Source organism: Sceloporus undulatus, chromosome 6 (assembly GCF_019175285.1).
Source record: "Sceloporus undulatus isolate JIND9_A2432 ecotype Alabama chromosome 6, SceUnd_v1.1, whole genome shotgun sequence".
NCBI classification, from domain to species: domain Eukaryota; kingdom Metazoa; phylum Chordata; class Lepidosauria; order Squamata; family Phrynosomatidae; genus Sceloporus; species Sceloporus undulatus.
Window position 1 is genome coordinate 114,304,530 of NC_056527.1, and position 20,370 is coordinate 114,324,899.

Below are 20,370 nucleotides of genomic sequence, written 5' to 3' on the forward strand. Positions count from 1 at the left end.
CCCCTCTATTGTAAACCGCTCGGATTCCCATGATTGGGCGATATAATAAAACCTATTATTATATTATTATTATTACTTTGCTATTGCTATAATCTTTGCTTTTAATTGAACAGCTATTGAATTTTTTTTAATTTTTGAATTAATGATGTTAAACTATCCTGTTTTTGTAAATGCTGTAGGCCACCTTGGAGCCTGCCTAGAGAGAAAGGTGGGATAAAAATAAAATAAATAAATAAATACATCAACGAGATGGAGATAAATAAATATGTGAGCTGGTGGCCACCTCTGGAGCTCTTCCCATTACGTAGTGGGAAACACATGTGGCTCCCAGACAGCAGAAATTTGGCCCTTCCCTTCCTTTCACTAACGAAATCAGTTGATAAAGAACTGCAAGAAGAAGCATGATGAATACACGAACAAACACTCAGAATTAAAACAGAGCGGAAAGAGACAGACATTCCCCAGCAGAATCTTGAAAAAAGAGAGAGCAAGAGAGGTACAGAAGTCACTTGCTGATCCTTTTTCTGACTTCTTTCTTTTATATACTATCAGAGTCTAACCTTGATCTTTATTCCTGGAACAAGTTGTTGTGGCTCAAGGGGCTAATGCAAGATCCGGCTTTGTGCCAGACACCAAACCCAGGGCAGGGTAAGATAGGACTGAGGAGGTTGTGTATGACCAAAGTTGAGACTTCACACACACACACACACACACACACACACACGAGAGAGAGAGAGAGAGAGAGAGAGAGAGAGAGAGAGAGAGCAGTCTCTGAGCTACTCTTCCTTGCTCCAGGTCCAGGGTACAGCTTTATTGGGGGGAAGAGGAAGGGGGGAATTGGGGACACCTCAAAGACACCACTAGACTCCTTTATAAACAAGGCAATAAATTCCATTCTCTTATCAGGCTTAAGTTGGAACACGCTCAGAACAGAGAAATCATGGATAACTTGAACTATGCTTGTTTCCTCATGGCTCTGGCAGTTATTCAAGAGTAATATGCCATTTCTGAGCACGGTCTCAGGCTTCCTTCTGTGGCACATCTTCCATCTATGTCAAGTTCCCATATCTCCCTAGGCTACTTGCTCCTTTACAAACAATCCCCCTCTTGATTTACATGGAATTCACCTATAAATGGAAGCCTCAGGCTTGCATTTCCTGGGCTCCAAACATCTAGTGCAGTTGGAAACAATATGATTTCCTTCCTATTATTTTGTTCAAAAAAATCAGTTGCATACTTTCATGCATTGCTAGAAGGGTTGTTCTCAGTTTTCATTGGGTTTTAAATTTTATTTATTTGCAAAATTCCAATTCCAAGGGGCATGATCAAAGAGCCCCTTTTTAATTGAGTGGAAGGAGGTTCCATTTCAAAGTAGACCTCATAGTTTTGGGTTTCTGTCTTGAGGATGACTTTTCAGACAAAACTACTAACTAGCCAGGAGGAACAGACTAGAGAAGAATAATGGTTAAAAGCAAAGTCTATGAGCTATCTGGTGAGAAAGGTTTCAGCTCAGCCATAAACTCAGAGGGTAGCCTCAAGAAATCATCACAGTTTCTTCCTCAGCTTCCATATCTGTAAAATGGAAATAATAATGCTTGGCAGAGTTACTTTTTTGGGGACCACAATGCCCAGAATCACATGACTACACTAGCTGCAGTATTCTGAGAATTGTCCAAAAAACTAACTTTTCCCGGCTCCTTTAATGGCCCTGTTGTTCCAAGCTGTTGTGACCAAAATAACGAATGCATCTGAAATGTTTTAGGTACTTGAGAAGGATAAGATGTGGGGAAAGAAGACATACATCTTAAGTGCATTCTTGCTGTTATTCTTTACTCTAACCATTTGCTCTGCTCTTTGCTTGAAGACAGCAGCCTCCCTAACCCAGCATATCTGCCCATTTCTCCACGGCCGCAACCATCTTTCATGTCTGACCCAGAGGCCCATGGCTTCTTTGGGCAGCGCATTCCTGTGTGTTGCAACAGGAGTGGTTTTGGGGTGAGCCTGACGCTTGCATTTCTCACCAGCTGGATCCAGACAACAGCTGCCGATTCAGCATACTGACTCTGCTGAAGTCACTCGTTTCCTGAGAGAGACCCAGAATTACCCAGAGGGAGCAAAGAGGAACAGAGAGAGATGCTGCATGGAGCAACTCAAGCTGGAGATCACGAGTCTCTGAGTCAGAAGGCACAATATGAAAACAGGTTCCTTTGGAGCATGTGCAGAGTGTCTTCTCCTCCCTGTTGGTTAACTAATGTTTATCTCAGTCATACCAAAGCAAGAGGCAACAACCTCCAGCTGAGTTTCAAATGTTAAGTCCCAAGCATACACAGACTTGCCCATATTCAACGTTTCTTTTTTCGGCCACTTTCTCCCACAGGACAGAAGGAACTGAGATCAGGACTCCTGTGGGTTTTCTTGGCATTCTGGCAGAGGAGAAGGAGGCTTAAGTGGGCTGCCTTGAAGAGGGAGGAATCCTTGAAGGTCTGTTCAGGTGGAATTCCAACTGATGAAACTCAGCTCCAGTTTGGAAGAACAAGGGGAAAGTTTTGCCTGGCTTAGTCTTTTAAAAGCCTCAGAAAACAAGCAACTGATAAAAATCAGAGGAGCCACCTTGAAGAGGTTAATCCCAGATGCATGATCCGTGTGCTCTGGTTAAGCAGGGAAACAAGATTAGCTAGAGGGAGCAAAGAGGGGGGCAGAAGTTGATCTAATCTGAGAAAACAGACCCATCCATCGGTTAGGGTCAGGGGTTTGTCGCCCAAACCTAGGAAAGGCGTGGAAGACAGTAGTTAGGGTTATGTTAGGAGTCAGGATTCCTGGGTCTCAGAACCACTTCTAAAAGGTGCAAGGGAAAGGCCCTTTATGGTCTTTTCTACAAAGATCCAAAAACACAGGGTTTTCTCCTCTTACTCCCATGTAGTCAAAACCATGTCCAAGGAAGGCAAGTGTTGCACAGGACGGGAAGCAAAGTCAGGGAAAAGATAAAGGAACAATGAAAGATTAGATAATGGGGGCAAAGAAGAGTTTGCCCTTCAACCTACCTGAAGCTTGAATGAACCTTGGCATTGCGAGAGGCTTTTTTATTTTCAAAATGCCTGCCCAGCCCATGCACATGCTTGCTCTAGAAGACCGAAAGATCTTGGGGGGCAGGTTTGACTACAACCCCCCAAATCCCCTGGCCAGCAAACTGGTGAGGGATTCTGGCAGTTGCACTCCAAAAGAGGTCCTTTCCCAGGTGCAGAACCCACAGGTTCCCTCCCCTACAATGCCCCTCACCAGTGGTACTCACAGATGCAAGCAGCTGCCAAGAGCCGACTGGCCAGGTAAGGTGCCTCACAGGAAGGGAAAAAAGGTTGCACCAGATAGTTGGCAAAGGTGATGGCGATGACTGCCTGGCTGGTGGGCTCAATAATAAGAAGGGATGTCCAGAGCCGGATGAAGGCTGGCAGCTCCCCGAAAGCTTCCAGAATATAGGCATAACTGGCTCCTGATTTCTTGATGGTGGTGCCCAGTTCAGCATAGCAGAGAGCCCCAAAGACTGAAAAAAGTCCTCCCACAGCCCAGACAACGAGAGAGAGGCCATAAGAGTCACTGTAGACCAAGACTCCCTTGGGTGAGACAAAGATGCCCGAACCAATCATGTTGCCCACAATCAAGCAGACACCGTTGAGCAGGGAGATTTCCTTCTTCAGCTTCATGGAGTCTTTGGGGGGTTGGCGAGAGGAGGTCGAGGTTCCATTGGGTACCGTCTTGGCCGGGTGGTCTTCCTGGGCGGCCACCACAGCGTAGGTGGTGTTGTTGGTCATAGCTTGCCAAGGAGATGGACAACTCAGTTACAGACTTTGCCTCTAGGAGGCAGCAGACCCTGCAAATATTTTGGTAAAAAATGGTTAAGAGGTTGAGGAGGATCAATCTAGTTTACTCAAGCGAGAAGGAAACTGGATTGGGAGCATTCACTATACTCAGATGGAGGCAAATATTAACATGGGGATGGAGATGTTCCTCTGACTCTCAAATAGGGGAATTCAGACCTGGCTCTCACCTCTGGTTCATCTGAACAGCTGGGGGAAAAAAGACTCTCATTTCTCTATTTCCCAAAAGTCTCACAATCAGAGTGTTTTAGCCCGGTATTCAGGTTGTTGCCTCGAGGCTATCACCTTTTTTATTTATTTACAGTATTTATTTATTTATTTATTTTATTCCCTTTTTTTACCACCTTTCTCCCAAAAAGGGAACTGCCACTTATTTGGGTATCTAAGAGTTTAGGGTGCTGTAGTGGTTTGAGTGTGACTCTGGAGCCTAGGGCTCAAATCCCAGCTCAGCCATGTAAACCAGACCCACTGGGCAAGTCACACTCTCTCAGCCTCAGAGGATGGCAATGGGAAACCCCTTCTGAAGAAGCTTGCCAAGAAAACCCCGTGATAGGTTCACCTTAGGGTAGCCATAAGTCGGAAACAACTTGAAGGCACACAGCAGCAACAATAAAAAAGAGTTTAGGAACCAGGAGCTAAGTGTTCTGCCGAGGAAGAGGGAAGTGGTGGCTAGTGGCTAGGATGCATGGGCTGGGAGTTAAGCTTTGTGGTTTCAGCTATAAGAGCACAATAAGGCTCGCAGACCAGGATAGATGATGGTTAAGTATCCTGAGTTATTTAGTCTCTCTATAAGGGAATTTTTTAGGAGCAGAGAGAGGCAAGGCTGGGGATGATGGGAGAGATACACACAGACAAGACACTCACCGTTCCAGGTTCAGCTTCCCCTACTTCAAGCCCAACCAAACTCACGCCAGCTTAGGAATAAAGAGAAAGAAGCTGCCGGGACAGCACTTTTAACTTGAGGAACTACCCAGGGTTGCAAGGGGGGCGGGGAGAGGGGGGTATGGGAGGATGAGCCATTGACTGGGTCCAAGGTCCAATTGGTGCCAGGTGGGGGCAGGGGGAGCCTACCTCAGCAGGACAGGAGATAAGGGGCTGGCAAATCTCCCCAGGGCCATGCCCTCTGTGAACAGTAGCAAGCAATTTCCTCAAGACATGTCTCTTCCCCTTCGCTCACTTTCTCTCTTGCACAGCAGCAGTGGCTTCCTGCAGCAGTCTGGCTGCCAGGTTTCCAAACCGCACAGAGTTCTTCTGCAGAGAAAAGAAGAGACCGGTGCCAATCAAAGGCTTGCTATTCATTTACCCATCAAAAACCAGTTAAAAATAAAAGGACTCAGCCAGGGCAGGCTGGCAAGCTGTTTTGAGGAAGTTTCCTCCAACTCTCCTTTGTATCTTTTAGCAGTGCAGTCTAGAAGAAGCAGCAAGAAATGATGCTAAGTTTTCATATTCAGTTTATTCACAGGTTTTATATGCTTAAGGGATGTATAACAGGTACTAAAATGAAAGGCAAGCCAGGATCCAGAGCAATTTACACAGTTGGCCCTGCATATCTACATTTTTTCTTATCCATGGATTCAAACATCCATGGCTTGAAAATATATATACTGTATTTTTAATATATACATTCCAAAGAGGTTTTCTTAGGCCAGGAATAGTCAGGAGTGGTTTTATCAGTTTCTTCCTCTGAAATACAGTGGGCCCTTGGTATCCGCTGGTGTTTGGTTCCAGGATCTGCCGTGGATACCAAAATCTGTGGATACTCAAGTCCCATTACATAGAATGGCACAGTGAAATGGTGTCCCTTATATAAAATGGGAAAATCAAGATTTGCTTTTTGGAATGTATATATTTTAAAAATATGTTTCAAGCTGTGGATGCTTGCATCGGTGGATAAAGAATCCATGGATGGTGAACCAGTTGGCCCTCCACATTTACTTTTGAGGCTTTGATTATTCACGGATTTAATATATGATCTCCATGAACCACTAGGTCCTTGAGCACCACTCTATGGCCAACTTAGACATAGAGATTCCTAGATGGAACACTTCTCTAGGCATCTGTAGGTCCTCTAGCACAATTCTATGGTCACGGCTGGTGGATGTTGGCCACAGAATTGCACTGGAGGACCTAGAAATTCTTTCAGATTTAAAAAAAATAGTGTGGTTTTTGTTTTCAGTTTTTCAACTTTCATGGGGGTCCTGTGTCAAATGTAGAGGGCCCAGTATATAGTTTTTTTGTTTGCTATTAAGTGCCTTTGAGTGGGCCTCGATTCATGGCAACCCAGTGGATGAGATACCTCTGACACACTATGTCCTCAATCGCTTTGCATAGTTCCTTCAGGCTCCTAGTTGTAGCCTCCTTGATTGAATCTATCCATCTGGTACGTGGTATACCTCTTTTTCTCCTACCCTCTGCCTTTCCAAGCATTATTGTAAGCTGAATCCTAAAACCACATAAGTAATTAAATGTTTAATCTAAGCATTCAAACCAAGACTCCCAAGTTCCTCTTTGCTGGGGTCAGACTAGATGCTCTCAAGGTATGGTTTTCTATGATGAAGACATTTTCACATTTAAAGGCCCAAAGTCAATGATCATTAGCAAACTAGAGTTCACCTATATTGATGGTGGGGGTGAGGATAAATAGGAGATTATTGCATGCAAAGATAAAGTGACTTACCCCTGCCGGGATACAGTCACTTATGGGATGCAATTGGGAATTATTGCACTAAAAATGCTGCCAGGCGACTGCATCTCGGCTGCATCCCGAGATGCATTTGCAAACTGCTGATTTGCAAGCCATTGAGCACGACTGGGAGCCGGGATGCAGCCAGGATGCAGTCACCCGCTAGCATCAGCGAAATTTTTAGTGTGATAAATCCCGATTGCATCCCATAAGCGACTGTATCCCAGCAGGACTAACTCACTTTATTTTTGCATGTGATAATCTCCTAAGGGTGGGAACTGGCCTTGGCCAGCCTGAAATGTTACAGATACTGTGGCAGCTTCTGGGAAGCTGCTAAGAACTATGGCTCCCTCTGCCATTTACTGTTACATTTGGGCAATATCGGCTGGCTAAGGGAAAGTAAAGGGGATGCTCAATTGCTGTTTGTTAAAAACTAAGGCCAAGTAGACACATGATGTGCCGAATGAAGCCATGAGACTCTCAGCAATGTACACGTGAACCTTTAGTCGCCTGTAATGTAAGTCTGTAAGTCTTATTATATTTAGATCAAATGATAATTAACTTAGGCTTTTAGCAGCTTCGGTTATTGATGAGGGGAATATAGGTCGGAATATTTAAATATTTATTTTAATCGCTTAATAGTTTAATATATTTTTAATATTTAATATTTAATTAAATATGCCTGTATTAAATCCAGTTTTTATATTTAAATATTAAAACAATATAATAATAATAATAATAATAATAACAACAACAAAACAATAATAAGTGTCATACTGAACATGATCAGGCTTGCTTTGTACGACTATTTTGTTTGAATTTTACTGTGATGTTCTTCACTTTTGTTTTGTTTTGTCTGTGAGCCGCCTTGGGTCCTTTCTGGGAGAAAGGCGGCATAGAAAAGAAGTAAAAATAAATAAATACATAAACCCCAAATTTACATGCTATTTAAGTATCAAAGAACTGCCCTGCTGCCTCTGACAGTAGTTCGTTACCAGGGGCGACGGTTTCCTTGGCAACCTGTATCCAAGATGGCGGCCCGAGAAGCAGTTGACCACTTCCAAAATGGCGGGAAAACTACTTCCGCCCGTAGGAACGTATCCACTAAGGGAGCCTTAGACTGCCTTTTTTTAAAGGGTAGGTGAATCAAGTCTTTGTAAAAGGCCAAAAATAGAAGTGTTAAGACGGCTAGGAAACCTCATCCGTCATAAAGACAGTAGGTATCTGGACGGAAATTGATCAACGGAGGAAAATTCCCTAGTCCAAGATGGCGGAGAAAGAGGGTTTTTCAAAATGGCGGCCACCTCAGTTTCCGGTCATAACATCCGGGCTTTCCGTTCTTCCACCAAAATGGCTGCTCCCATGGAGACCAGAAGAATACGTTTACAGTTCAGAAAAACCAACGCTTCTAGCTCCCAAAGGCCACCCAGAGGCTTCTGGGATACTATAACCATCCTCAAACCAACTCTAGTACGCAGCCTTCAGATGTTTTCCCCACTAGAGATAGTGGAAACAATCCGTACAAAATGGCGTCCCCCGTAATGTGACGTCACTAACCTTCCTTCCGGCCAGAAGCGGCGGTTCCCTCGCTGGCAATGCTTTTAAAATGGCGGCGCACAGGGCGGTGTGCTTTCAAAATGGCGGCTCCCATTGCCGAAGGTTCCGTACAGCCGCTTGGAAAGCCAGCGTTTCGCCTTTGGGATCCTCAAAATGGCCGCTTGCGTGACTCGGAGGCTCGGTAGGACTTGGCTGGCGGCGGGAGGAATGAACGGAGTGGCTGGGAGGAAGGGCTGAGCAGAGTAATCCTAGGCCCAGAAGGAAAGCCAATAGAGGTCAATGGGGCTGGCTCCTAGCATCTGATTATAGACGTGTTTTTGGGGTTCCTAAACAACTCAGTGGGGCTTAAAACACAACAAAATAAATAGAATACAATATAAAATGAAATAAAATGTTATCAAATAAAATAAAATATATACAATAAAATACAATACAATAAATAAAATAACATTTTATAAAGTAAAATAAAATAAATACAGTACAATAAATAAAATAAAATATATAAAATAAAATGTAATACAATAACATATATTTAAAATAATTAAAATATAATAAAATAAATACAATATAACATTTTATATTTATATATTATTATAAAATAATAATTATTATAATAATAAGATTTATTTCTATTTTGCCTTTTCCCGATAGGGAAATTGTATGTGAAATAAAATATATGCAATAAAATGCAACACGATAAATAAAATAAAGTGAAATTTTATAAAATAAAATAAAATTTTATAAAGTAAATACAATAAAATAAATGTAATACAATAAAATACAATACCATAAAATTTTATAAAGTAAAGTAAAATACAAAAATAATAAATACAATCAAATAAAATAGAATAGAATAAATACAATAAAATATAATAATAACAATAATTTAAAATACAGAGGACCTTGGCCTGATTGCAATATGCATAACTGTTGGAGTTAACTTACTGCTTGGCCCTGTTCTGTCGCCTCCTGTTTGCATAGAAAGGGAAATGGCATTCTGCTTTCTTATAACATTCTGCTAATAGTCTTCTTGGTGCTATCAGTGCCAAGAGCTTGCTTCTGAGAGAGTCTGTATCATTCCTGTGTAGTTAAGAAGCCCTCCTGTTTATGACTTTGAACGTGAGGTGCATTGTGTTTATACGATGTACTTAACAAAACCCACCAAACAGTGATACCTTTATTGGCCAGCTCAAAAGGCTTGTTGCAATCAGCTTTCAAAGCTTCACTGGATTCTCCATCAGGCAAAGTGCTACAAGCCAAACAGGAGGAAAAAATGGAGATGTTAGGAAGAGGCCTGCATTCTGTTGTTTCTGTCTTTAGTTAAGATGGCACCAGGAGGGTAAGTTTTGCAGGCTGCTCCTCTTCCTTCTGGCCATGTAGCTACTAGCTGTGTCTGTTGTTGGCCGTCTGGGAACTGGGAGTTTGCTAAATGGCCAACACAGCTACCCCTGCATATTTTCTGGATTGTGAGAAACCACATTGTAGCTGCAACAGGGAGACCCTAAAGAGCACTAACACTACAAATCCTTGGATTTGTAGTTTTGTGGAGCACCAGCAGTATTTGGCAGCAAAGGCTGAAGACCGCATAAAACTACAAATCCCAGGATTCCATAGGTTGCGGCTGCGGCACTAAAAGTGGCGTGATTTCTACAGTGTAGATGAAGCCCTAGATCGTGATGGTGAATGTTTTAGAGGCCGGGTGCCCAAACTGCAATGCAAAACCCACTTATTTATTGCAAAGTGCCACATCCCTCTGGCGAACTCTGTGTTGGGGTGAGGGCTCTGAGTGCCACCTCTGACACTCGTGCCATAGGTTCGCCACCACTGCCCTAGATGTCCTGCTTTTTTTTATCCTCCCAACAACCCTGTGAGGTAGGTCAAGCTGAGAGAATAACTGTCCCAAGGTTTCCCAGTTTTGTGGATTTCATGAGTCCCAGCCCAGCACTCTATATAGTAGTCTCACAGGGTGCATCTGCACTGTAGAAATAATGTAGTTTGACCCCACTTTAGATGCTTTAGCTCCCTTCTATGGTATCTTAGGATTTGTAGTTTTACAAGGTCTTTAGCCTTCTCTGCCAAAGGGTGCTGGTGCCTCAACAAACCATAAATCCCAGGATTCTGTAGGATGGAGTCATGGCAGTTCAAGTGGTATCAAACTGCATTATTTCTACAGTGCAGATGCACACTCAAGTCTCAAACAGCAGCTTCTTCCATAATAGTTGTATTGATCTATTTTGCTGTTTTGATGTAATTGAAACCAAGATCATATATGGAAGGTTTGGTTACTGTCAAGCATGTTTAAATTTGGCAATAAATGCAGTTGTTAAATGGCTTCAGACATGGATGGTCCACAGTCCAAGCAGGAAAGTGCTTTACTCTGAAATAGTAGGTGGGGAACCCTGCTGCCCCCTCACTAAGATCATAACCAGTTTTTGCTTTCAGTAGGTGCACTATTTTGTTATTCGGTCATGCATTTTCTCTTTCTACCTTCTTACTTCTAGGACCCCATCTGGCAAAAAGTGCTGCTGCAATTCGGTGCTTCCATTGCAGCACTGTTGACCAAGCTGGTGGCAAATGGAGAGTAAGGTGGGTGTCAGATGGAGAGGGCAACACTGAAGCTAAAGTAGTGAACCCAAAAAACAAGGTGAAATGGGTGTGTGGCAGTCATTTGTGTCCTGAAATTTAGGACAGAGATTGCTGACTGTCAGCCTAGTGACTGTCCTGCCGCTCCCATGATCCCTTGCGGCATTACCACTCCCATAGTCCATCACCAATATGCCAGCAAGGGCTGATGGCAGTTGCAGTCCAACATCATCTAGAGGGCCATATTTACCCATTCTGTTTTAGAATTATTTTTATGAGGTTATGATTATCATGTGATGCTTACTACCAATAGCAAATCCTTATGAGGATCAGAATATTGAAGGGTCCGCCATGATATGTGATAATTGTCAGTGGAGCCAGCACTATCTCTTTTACTATTCTACTTAATTTATATAGTTGTATAAATGTGTTTGTGTTTCCTTGCAGGCAAGGTTTACCCGTAAACTCTTCACAGTTTGGACCTTTAACAGACCTGCCTGATTGGTCATTTGCTGGTAAGAAAAACATGCATTCAGCCTGGAGGGGCAGTTTTGGACCACACAGACTGCTAAAAAGAATTTTTAAAAACCAGGTGTTTTGGAAACAACAGTTTGCCACCACTTTAACTGCAATAGTTTATTGCTATGGAATACTGGGAATTGTAGTTTGTCTGACAGAGAAGGCTAAATGTCTCACAAAAGTACAACGCCAGAATCCCTTAGCACTGAGCCAAGGCAATTCACGTGGTGTCAAACTGCGTTATTTTTGCAGTGCCGATGCAGCCTATGTCTTGTCAAGTACACAAGCCCCCATTTTGGATTCTTTAGCATAGAGAGGGGCAGCATCTTCTGTAACACCCATTTTCCTCTTTTTTCCCTAGACGGGCGACCTGCTCCACCAATGAAAGGTTATCTCAGCCGGCAGGAAAAGAATGCAGAACTTGCAGTAAGTTGGGACCATTCAGAGCTTGGGATGTTATTTTTCAGAAGTGATTGTGGCCCGGTACATACCTTCCTGGATGTCCAGAGCAGCGGTGGCGTTTTTTCCTCTGCAGGGAAGCCGCAGCCACCAAACTGCGTCTTCCCTGTGGAGGAAAAAGAACCCACAAAAAGCAGGTTCTTTTAAAACTGCAGGGACGGCATAAACAGTGCGCCACAGGCACACTGGTTACATAAGTGTCACGTGGCAACATGCAGATGCCACGCGGCGCTTACATAACAATGGCGGCACCCGTGTATACAGGGTGCCACCATTGTTATGGTGCTGCGCCGTACTAGGGTTAGGGACCATGCGGTTGCTGCGTGATCCCTTAACCCTAGTATGGTGCCAGCACGTCTGTAGCGCCGTCTGTGCCGCGCCATTGTTAACATTATTTTCTTTTTAAATGCCATTTGTTTTCATTTCTCACTGGAAAGAACATTACAGATTACATTACTTGCTAGTTACAGTCATCCCTCCATATTTGTGGCTTTGATATTTGCGGATTAGATTATTCATGGATTTCATCAATATGTTCTCTCTAAGACTGTCTAGGTCCTCCAGTGCAACTCTATGGTCAACTTTCACTAAAAGTTGCACTGAAAGACCATTTGTAGCTCCTCCAGTGCCATTCTATGGTCAGTGTATGTTGGACATTGACCACAGAGTTGCACTGGTGGACCTAGAGATTCCTAGAGAGGTGTCCTCTCAGGTAAAAACAGTGTTTTTGTTATTTGTGGTTTTTCCATATTCATGGGGGTCTTGTTCTCTTAACCCTAGCGAATATGGAAGGACAACTGTACTTGTGTTCATCATTTGTGTAGTATGTTCCTAATGTCCCTTTTACGTTGTTTTTAAAAATATTCCAAAGTGAGGCAAAAATTACAGCAAATGTGAAAAGTAAACATGAGACACAAACTGCATGGCGTAGTGGTTTGAGCATTGGACTCTGGAGATCAGGGTTCAATTGCCTGCTATATCATGATAACCTTCAGAATGTCACACACTCTTAGCCCCAGAAAACCCCATGATAGAGTCATCATAAGTTAGAAACAACTTGAAGGTACACAACAACAACAAACATTATACACACACAGGTGAACAAAGAACAAAAATTATTAATAATAATAAAGAAACATGCTAGCATTAACATTAAAACATTTTTAAAATGTCTTGAGTTAACCCCTTCTTCAAAGTAATGAGTTATGTAAAGTCATTGGGCTAAATTCAACTATTTGTTTCCCTTACAGTACACCTATTAAATCAATGCCAAGTTGGAAAGTCAGCACTTAATGCAAGTTCCATTAAACCAGTAAGCCTGTTTTAGCTGAGACCAACAGATTTAGGCCATTACTTTGGGCTTGGCACATTGAAAACTGGACAGAGCTTCTATCCTTTTAATGTTTATGCAGAAGCAGTTATTTCAGCAAGTGTTGTTTAATATGCAATGAAGTAACAAGCCACACCAGCTGAAATCACTGCTTCTGCAGAATCATTAAATATACAGGAGCCCTCTCGGGTTTTTACTTTGGCAACCCTAATCATGTGACTTCTATGGTCTGGGGCTGTTGTTGTGTGCCTTCAAGTCGTGTCCTACGTATGACGACCCTAAGGAGAACTGTCATGGGTTTTCTTGACAAGTTTCTTCACAGGGGGTTTCCCATTGCCATCCTCTGAGGCTGAGAGAGTGTGACTTGGCCAAGGTCCCCCAGTGGATTTTATGGCTCATCAGGATTTGAACCCTAATCTCCAGAGTTGTATTCCAACACTCAAACCACTATGCCACATTGGCTCTCAAGGTTTGAGGTTACAGTTCCCCAGAATATTGAAAACTGGATTTGTGATTTTTGGGGGTAGGGTTGCTAGAGTGAAAACTGGAGACAGCTCCTGTCCCTTGTGCACAAGAGGCATTTTTAGCAGGTGTGGCTAGTGCCTACAACCAGGTAAAAAGGAACAATTCCCCCAATGCAAAAGTTTTCAATCTGGCAACGCTTCTCTAGGAAGAAAGGAGACGTTAAACTAGTAGGATTTTAAAAATCAGTGGTTGCTCTTTAGCATGTGATAACCCATTAAAAGCAAATAGGGCTGTACCCCACAAGGAAAAGAATCCGGAGTATTTCAAGGTGTGCTTCTGAACATGTGAAGAATGGCCCACCAGCAGGTTCATCCTTCTCAGCTTAGGCTACTTCACAGGGTTCCTGTGAGCATAAAGGAGGAGAGGAAACCAGCTATGCCCACCACTAAACTCACTGAAAGAAAAGCGGTATGCAAATATAATTGACAGTAATAATTACTCTGGATGTTGTGTATTAATAGTGTACTTCTGAGCATGGGAAGAATATCCCACCAGTGGATAATCACACACAGTCCTTTTGGTGTCTTGTAAAAGATAGGACAAAACTGTTGTTTCAGGTACAGTTTGAACAAGCATCTTCTTGGGAATACTCCAAACCTTCAGAATTGTGATTTTGTTCACTCTGGAATAGCCTAATCCTTTTTGGAGAGCTGCACTTCTCTTGGTTAACTAGGTTGGTTGAAAGACAAGACAACTGGGTTTGAAACTGGGTTTGAATTCATGGTGTAGACATAATTAATTAATGTACTCTCATGTCCTTGTTGTCCCCTCATGACAAATAGTTGAGAAGGTGGGAAAGGCCTCTCTAGGATGCTCTACTAACTCCCATCTTGCCTCCACAGCGTCGTGTCGCCATGATTTCAGCCGAGATGGATCATGGGATTGAGAAGTGGGAAGCCCAGCAGAGAGAACAGGAGCGACAGGCTCAGGAAAAACGATGCAACAGGCTCCAGCCAAAAGGAAACTTCTTCCCAGAGACTGCCAAATAAATACTTTTTTCCCTAACCTTGGGCTAGATGTGTCAAGAAGTTCCTTTTTTAAATAATGAAGAGTTCTTTTTAAAAAACACTGAAGAATTAATTCTTTCCTTCATCAGTCAGCACAGCCCTATGGCCATTCTTTATTTTTGTGGGCCCAGACATCTTTGTTTACATGTGGCAGCCATTTTGTATGTTGTGACTAATGGACTGGGCAGTATATTACACACTGTGGTGGATGGGCTTTAGATGGTAGAAAGTTGCCTCAGTGTCTTCCTTCCGCTTACACCTGGGGCAGTGTTGTGGACTGAGACGTCTAAGCTTAACGTTTACATTGGGGGAAACAATTAGTTTATCCTAAAGCCACTATGGTATAGTGGTTTGAGTGTAGGAGTATGATTCTGGAGACCAGGATTCGATTTCCTACTCAACCATGAAAATCCACTGGGTGACCTTGGGCAAGTCACATATGCTCAGCCCCAGAAGACCCTGTGATAGAGTCACCATAAGCCAGAAATGTGTTGAAGGCACACAACAACAGCAACAAAGCTAGGCATCACAAGTCTGTTTCTGTTATAAGCCAAGAATTCTGGCTTACATCACTATAAACCATGAATCCTGGTTTATTAGTCCATAATGTGAGTTAACTGTTGGTTCAACAGCTTGATTATGCTCTTTGCACAAGGGGTAAACAAACCAGGTGTGGACAGTAGGATAACAGTTGAACTATATGGTTTATTTTGCACATAGGAAACTGGATTTGTGAACCAATTGACAAACCCTGGCTAAAAACTGGGCTGGAAATTTTGACTTGTTTGGGCACAATAAACTAGATCTGCATAACTTGATGCAGACTACACCTCACAATGGCTGTAGGGTTGATGGGAATTGCAATCCAAGACATGTCATCACCCTTCATATGCTCATGTGAAGACCCTGCCTTCTCTGTTTAGTCTTTTTACTCACCTGTATGAATGGGGAAAACAAAGCAGGAGAAAATAGGCATGTTGTGATTTTGTAAATTAGGATTTCTGACTTAAAGTCATGTGCAAATATAGCATCCCACCCATTCATATGGTGTAATTTAATTAAAATTTTTGCTAAGGATAGAAGGGAGGGCCAGTGTGGTTCTTGTGGTTTGAGTGTTGAAGGCAGACTGGAGGCCAGGGTTTGAATTCCCACTTGACATGGAAACCCATGTGATGATTTTGGGCAAGTCACACTCTCAGCCTCAGAGGAAGGCAAAGAGGTGGTTTAGAAAAGGGAAGCCACCTCTGGCCAAATCTTCCAAGAAAAACCCAAACCACAACCCTGTTATAACTTCACCTTTGTTGTTGTGTGCCTTTGAATCATTTCCAGTTTATGGTGACCCTAAGGCGGGGTTTTCTTGGCACGATTTGTTCAGAAGTTTGCTATTGCCTTCACCTGAAGCTGAGATAGTATGACTTGCCCATAGTCACTCAGTGGGTTTCATAGCTGAGCTGGGAATCAAACCCTGGTCTGCAGAGTCATAGTCCAATCCCCAAACAACTATGACACTGTGGCTCTCCAGCTTCACCTTGGGGTCACCCTAATTTGGAAAAGACTTGAAGACACACAACACCAAAGAGAGGGCCTCTGAGCATACCTAAAGCATTTCCCCTTCCTCTGCTACCCTAGGCAGACAGCGTTTCAATACTGCCAAGATGCTGAGCTTCTGGGAAACATTAAATTTGCTTGGATCTCCTTGCGCAAATGAAGCACTGGCAACCCTGGCCTTCAGGGTAGGGGAGGCGAAGGTAGGACAAGAGTTGCCAAGAATTCACACTCATTATTCTGCCTCTGTCATCTGGCTCAAGGCGTGCGTGTGTGTTTTTTGTAAGTTGGGGGAGATCCCAGCCTGGCTTCAATTTGGGTGGTGGCCACCAGCCAGCTTGGAAAGAATGTTGGCTCTCCTTTGTGGAGGGAAGAAAGGAGCAGCACAGCCTTCTTTCCAGCTGTGTGGATTCCCTCTTGAGCTTTCTGTAGGGTTTCTCTCTCTCTTTCCTTTTTTCACCTTCCTTTCTTCCTGGCCCCGTGGGAACCTCTGCCTGCTGGAGCTGAGGTCACACACTGAGGGAGGGAAAGAAATAAAGAACGAGAAGGCTGAATGAAAAAGAATGAGAGATCCCAAACCCTAGCCATGTATATGCGTGGTCATGTTCATAGTGAGAAAGACGGCTCTCCTGCATTGATGATCCCATCCATTCTAGCCTTCCTCCACCCCTAGAATTGGATTTTTCATAAATTTTGGAAGGAGAAAGTTGAGAGAATCCTATACACTCAGTTGTGTCTGTGTGTGCTGTGTGCCTTGAAGTCATTTCAGACTTATGGCAGCCCTAAGGTGAATTTACTGCAGGGACGTCTTGCCAATTTTCTTCAGAGGGGGTTTGCCATTTCTATCCTCTGAGGCTGAGAGAGTGTGACTTGTCCAAAGTCACCCAGTCGGTTTTCATGGCCAAGTGGGGATTCAAACCCTGCTCTCCAAATTACTATGCCATGCTGACTCTCATGCACCCAGTATCTTCCCTTCTTTCCCAGTAGTGGCTTCTTGAGGTTATGCTTAGCTTAATTTAAACAACTTGGACAACTCTTAAAATATGCATTGTTGGCTACTTCTACCAGTTCTCCCTCAGCCGACCTTTCTCCAGGCATTTGGGATGGCAGCTCCCATCATTTTCACTGTGTACATCACAGGCTGTGCTAAAGGATGTGGATAGTTGTCTTCCAAACCATCTGGAGAGCATCATTCTAGGACAGTGGTTCCCAAGCTTTTGGTCCTCCAGATGTTTGGGATTTGAGCTTCCAGCACTCCCGACTGTCGGCCAAGCTGGCTGGGGCTTCTGGGAGCTGAAGTCCAGAACATTTAGAGGGCCAAAGTTTGGTGACCATTGGTTTAGAGGATGCTCTGTAAAGCCTGGTCCTTCAACCCATGCTTCTGCCTGCCTCGTCCATCCATCCCTTCCCTTAACATCTCAGGCCTGGGTTTCTCTCTAGCTTTCTAATACAGGAACTTGGATGCCAAATTTGGGTCAGTGGCTCAGCCAGGGGTGGGAACAGAGCAGGGTTATTTTTCACCCCAGTTCCAAAAAAAATCATCATCTTTCCATAACAGGATCCTACTGGCAAGAGATGAGATCAAGCCAAGCCCAGCCCTGCTGGATTTTTTTGCAAGAGGAGCAGAGGGAGAGAGGGAGGGTGGTGTGAGATGCTCCCATTCCTTCCCTTCTGCTCCCCCTTCCCCCCCCCCACCACCATCTCAGCCTTGCTAATTCCAGCTGTGTTTTGAACACATCTTTTTCCTCCCGCCCCACATCTGTAATTGCTTCCAGATGTGGCAGCCACGAAAGCAAGATGAGATCAGCGCCTGGGACTTTGGCCAAGTGCACGGGACCCAGAGGGACAGCCAACAGAGTGGAAGGGAGGGGAAAGCAACATAGCTAGGGTAGATTCAGGCCTCCAACTCCAGCCCCCCATGTGTTCAGAGCTTCCAGTGCCCCCCAGTCTCACCACAGCTCAGCAAAGACAGCCAAAGAGATGGTTGGGACATTCCAGCTGATGTCTAGCTCTATGTCCCTGCCAGTTTCCACTGCATTATTCCTAACTCAGGCTGCATCTGCACTGCAGAAATAATCCAGTTTGACCCCACTTTAACTCCCATGGCTCAATGCTATGAAATTCTGGGAACTGTAGTTAGTTATGGTACCAGAGCTGAGAAAAAAAAGCTAAATATCTCACAAAACTACAAAACCCAGAATTCCATAGCCTTGAGCCATAGCAGTTAAAGTGGGGTTAAACTGGATTATTTCTGCAGTGCGGATGCAGCCTTAGTTGATCAGTGGCAGGGCTGTATAATTGGCGTCACATTGGCAGAGACAGGATACAGGGCTCTGTGTGTCATGAATGCATCTCAGGTGGTTTGATTTTTATATAGTATTGTGTGTCTTTAGTAAATGTCGTTTGTTTTAACCCTTTAAATTCTTATTTTTCCCTGCTAGATTTTTTGACTTACATCCAATGTAATTACTGTATATACTCATGTGTAAGTCTAGAAATTGTTGTCAAAAAAATTGACCCAGAAAAACCTGAGTCAACTTATCCACGGGTCAGTGTAAGTACTGTACTTTAACTCTTATTTTAAAAGGAACCATCCCCTTGTGCAATCTGTCCTGAAAGTACTCACACCCCTCTGCTCTCTCATCCATCCATCCTTTAGCATGGGCACAAACAGTTATGCCCACTGGAGTTAAGTTATTTGGCATTGTTTTCCTTTGCTTCATTCTGTGGTGCACAAACTTTGGTCCCCCAGATGTTTTTGACTTCATATCCCAGAATTCCTGACTATTGGCCAAGCTGGCTGGGACTTCTGGGAGCTGAAGTCCAAAACACCTGGAGAACCAAAGTTTAGGAACCACTACATATCCTTTGTAACATGCCCCTAAGTTTTACCTTTGACTTATCCACAGATCATATCAAAATCCATAATTTTGGCCCCAAAACCTGCCCTCAACTTATACATGAGGTCGACTGAGTTGAGTGTATACAGTACTCCTCCCATTCCCTCGGACATCCAAAGTTGCCTTCAAAAGAAATAGATGCCAGCTATTTATAACAAGCACACTGATGTCTCCTACACAATAAATATGGCTAAGCCTTCAGCCTCCAGAGGCTGGACCAAAATGTGATCAACATTCCTCCAGAGAGGACCAAAAACATTCTTCCAGAAGGGGATCAAAATGTGATCAACAGAGGTGGTTTTACAGATCAGCGCATGTAGAAATTGGAGCACAGTTCCTCCGGCTGTGTGCTGCGCCAACTCAACCAGTTCCCGCACCAAACAAAACAACAACCACCCCCAAGACACACAATTTTCCAGAATTGTCGCCTTGATTGGCAAAGCAAAATACTAGGAAGCAAGATTTCAAAATAAACATTGCACAATAGGATGAGGCAGGATAGCAATTTTTGAGAGGGAGTGCCACTTTCTTTCAAAAACAAGCAAGCTAGAATTCTATACAATTTCGAATGGGGACAGGGAAACAGAAGATTTCACTCTTCCTGTTCGCCTTGCGACGTCGTCACATCCAAAGCCGGTCTTGGCTGTTTGGCACTAGAATCTGCCAAAGATGATCTTATGCATCTAATTTTGGCAAGGAAACAATAGCAGACCATCCTGTTTCCTGGTCATTCTCTCTAACAAGTCCATTTCGCTCACCCATTTTAACTGGGTAAGCCATCCTGAATTGTGAGAAGCAGCTATGTGAAATCAAAAATGAGCATTTCATTTGCTATTACAGATGCTGTGGACCTCGTTACAATTAATTCCAACTTCATCCTTGACCATTGGCTATAGTTGCTGGGATTAATGGGATTTAGAATCAAGCAGCCCCTGGAGGATCAGATTCTCTAGCCTTGCCATAGTTGAAACCTTAAGATAATGCTACAAGCTTATTCCACTTTGAAAGTGATGTGTAAGTACAGTCGGCCCTCTGTATCCATGGATTTTGCATCCATGGAGTCAATCAACCACGGTTCGAAAATATCCATAAATATTTTCCCCCCCCCCAAAAAAAAAACCTTGATTCGGTTGCTTTATAGATGCCATTTTTACTACTCCATTGTAAATTGTGAGATTTGAGCATCCACAAATTGTGGTATCCACAGAGTCCTGAAATTAAACCCCAGGAGATACCAAGGACCCACAGTACTTTTAAACAAAATATCCTTTACAGGCATTCTGATATAATTCAGAACCGTAAAAGGACATTACTAGGTACCTCCTTCAATATATCTTTACCAGTTTCCTGCTTCAACATTTCGAATAATTCTAAATTTTACCGGGGAGAG

At 43.4% G+C, this 20,370-nt stretch overlaps 2 protein-coding genes across 5 annotated transcripts in view; one reads left to right on the top strand and one right to left on the bottom strand.

Moving 5' to 3' along the window:
- SLC7A7 (solute carrier family 7 member 7) overlaps window positions 1-8,218 on the bottom strand; it is an 18,272-nt gene extending 10,054 nt beyond the window's left edge. Inside the window, exons 1-4 of one of the 4 annotated variants that reach the window (XM_042476421.1) lie at window positions 7,551-8,057; window positions 4,944-5,123; window positions 4,737-4,786; window positions 3,290-3,865 (exon numbers count right to left, since the gene is read on the bottom strand). In XM_042476421.1, the coding sequence (XP_042332355.1) occupies window positions 3,290-3,806 (517 nt within the window). In that variant the 5' untranslated portion in view covers window positions 3,807-3,865; window positions 4,737-4,786; window positions 4,944-5,123; window positions 7,551-8,057. Of the gene's footprint in view, window positions 1-3,289; window positions 3,866-4,736; window positions 4,787-4,943; window positions 5,124-7,550; window positions 8,059-8,112 lie in introns of those variants that run through there. The other 3 variants (XM_042476423.1, XM_042476422.1, XM_042476424.1) reach the window with 3 other exon arrangements.
- Window positions 8,173-14,533, top strand: MRPL52 (mitochondrial ribosomal protein L52). Its single transcript, XM_042476427.1, has 5 exons — window positions 8,173-8,293; window positions 10,614-10,698; window positions 11,143-11,210; window positions 11,576-11,640; window positions 14,371-14,533. The coding sequence occupies exons 1-5, from the start codon at window positions 8,266-8,268 to the stop codon at window positions 14,515-14,517; spliced, it is 393 nt and encodes a 130-aa protein (XP_042332361.1). The 5' UTR covers window positions 8,173-8,265; the 3' UTR covers window positions 14,518-14,533.
- The last annotated feature ends 5,837 nt before the right edge of the window (window positions 14,534-20,370 follow it).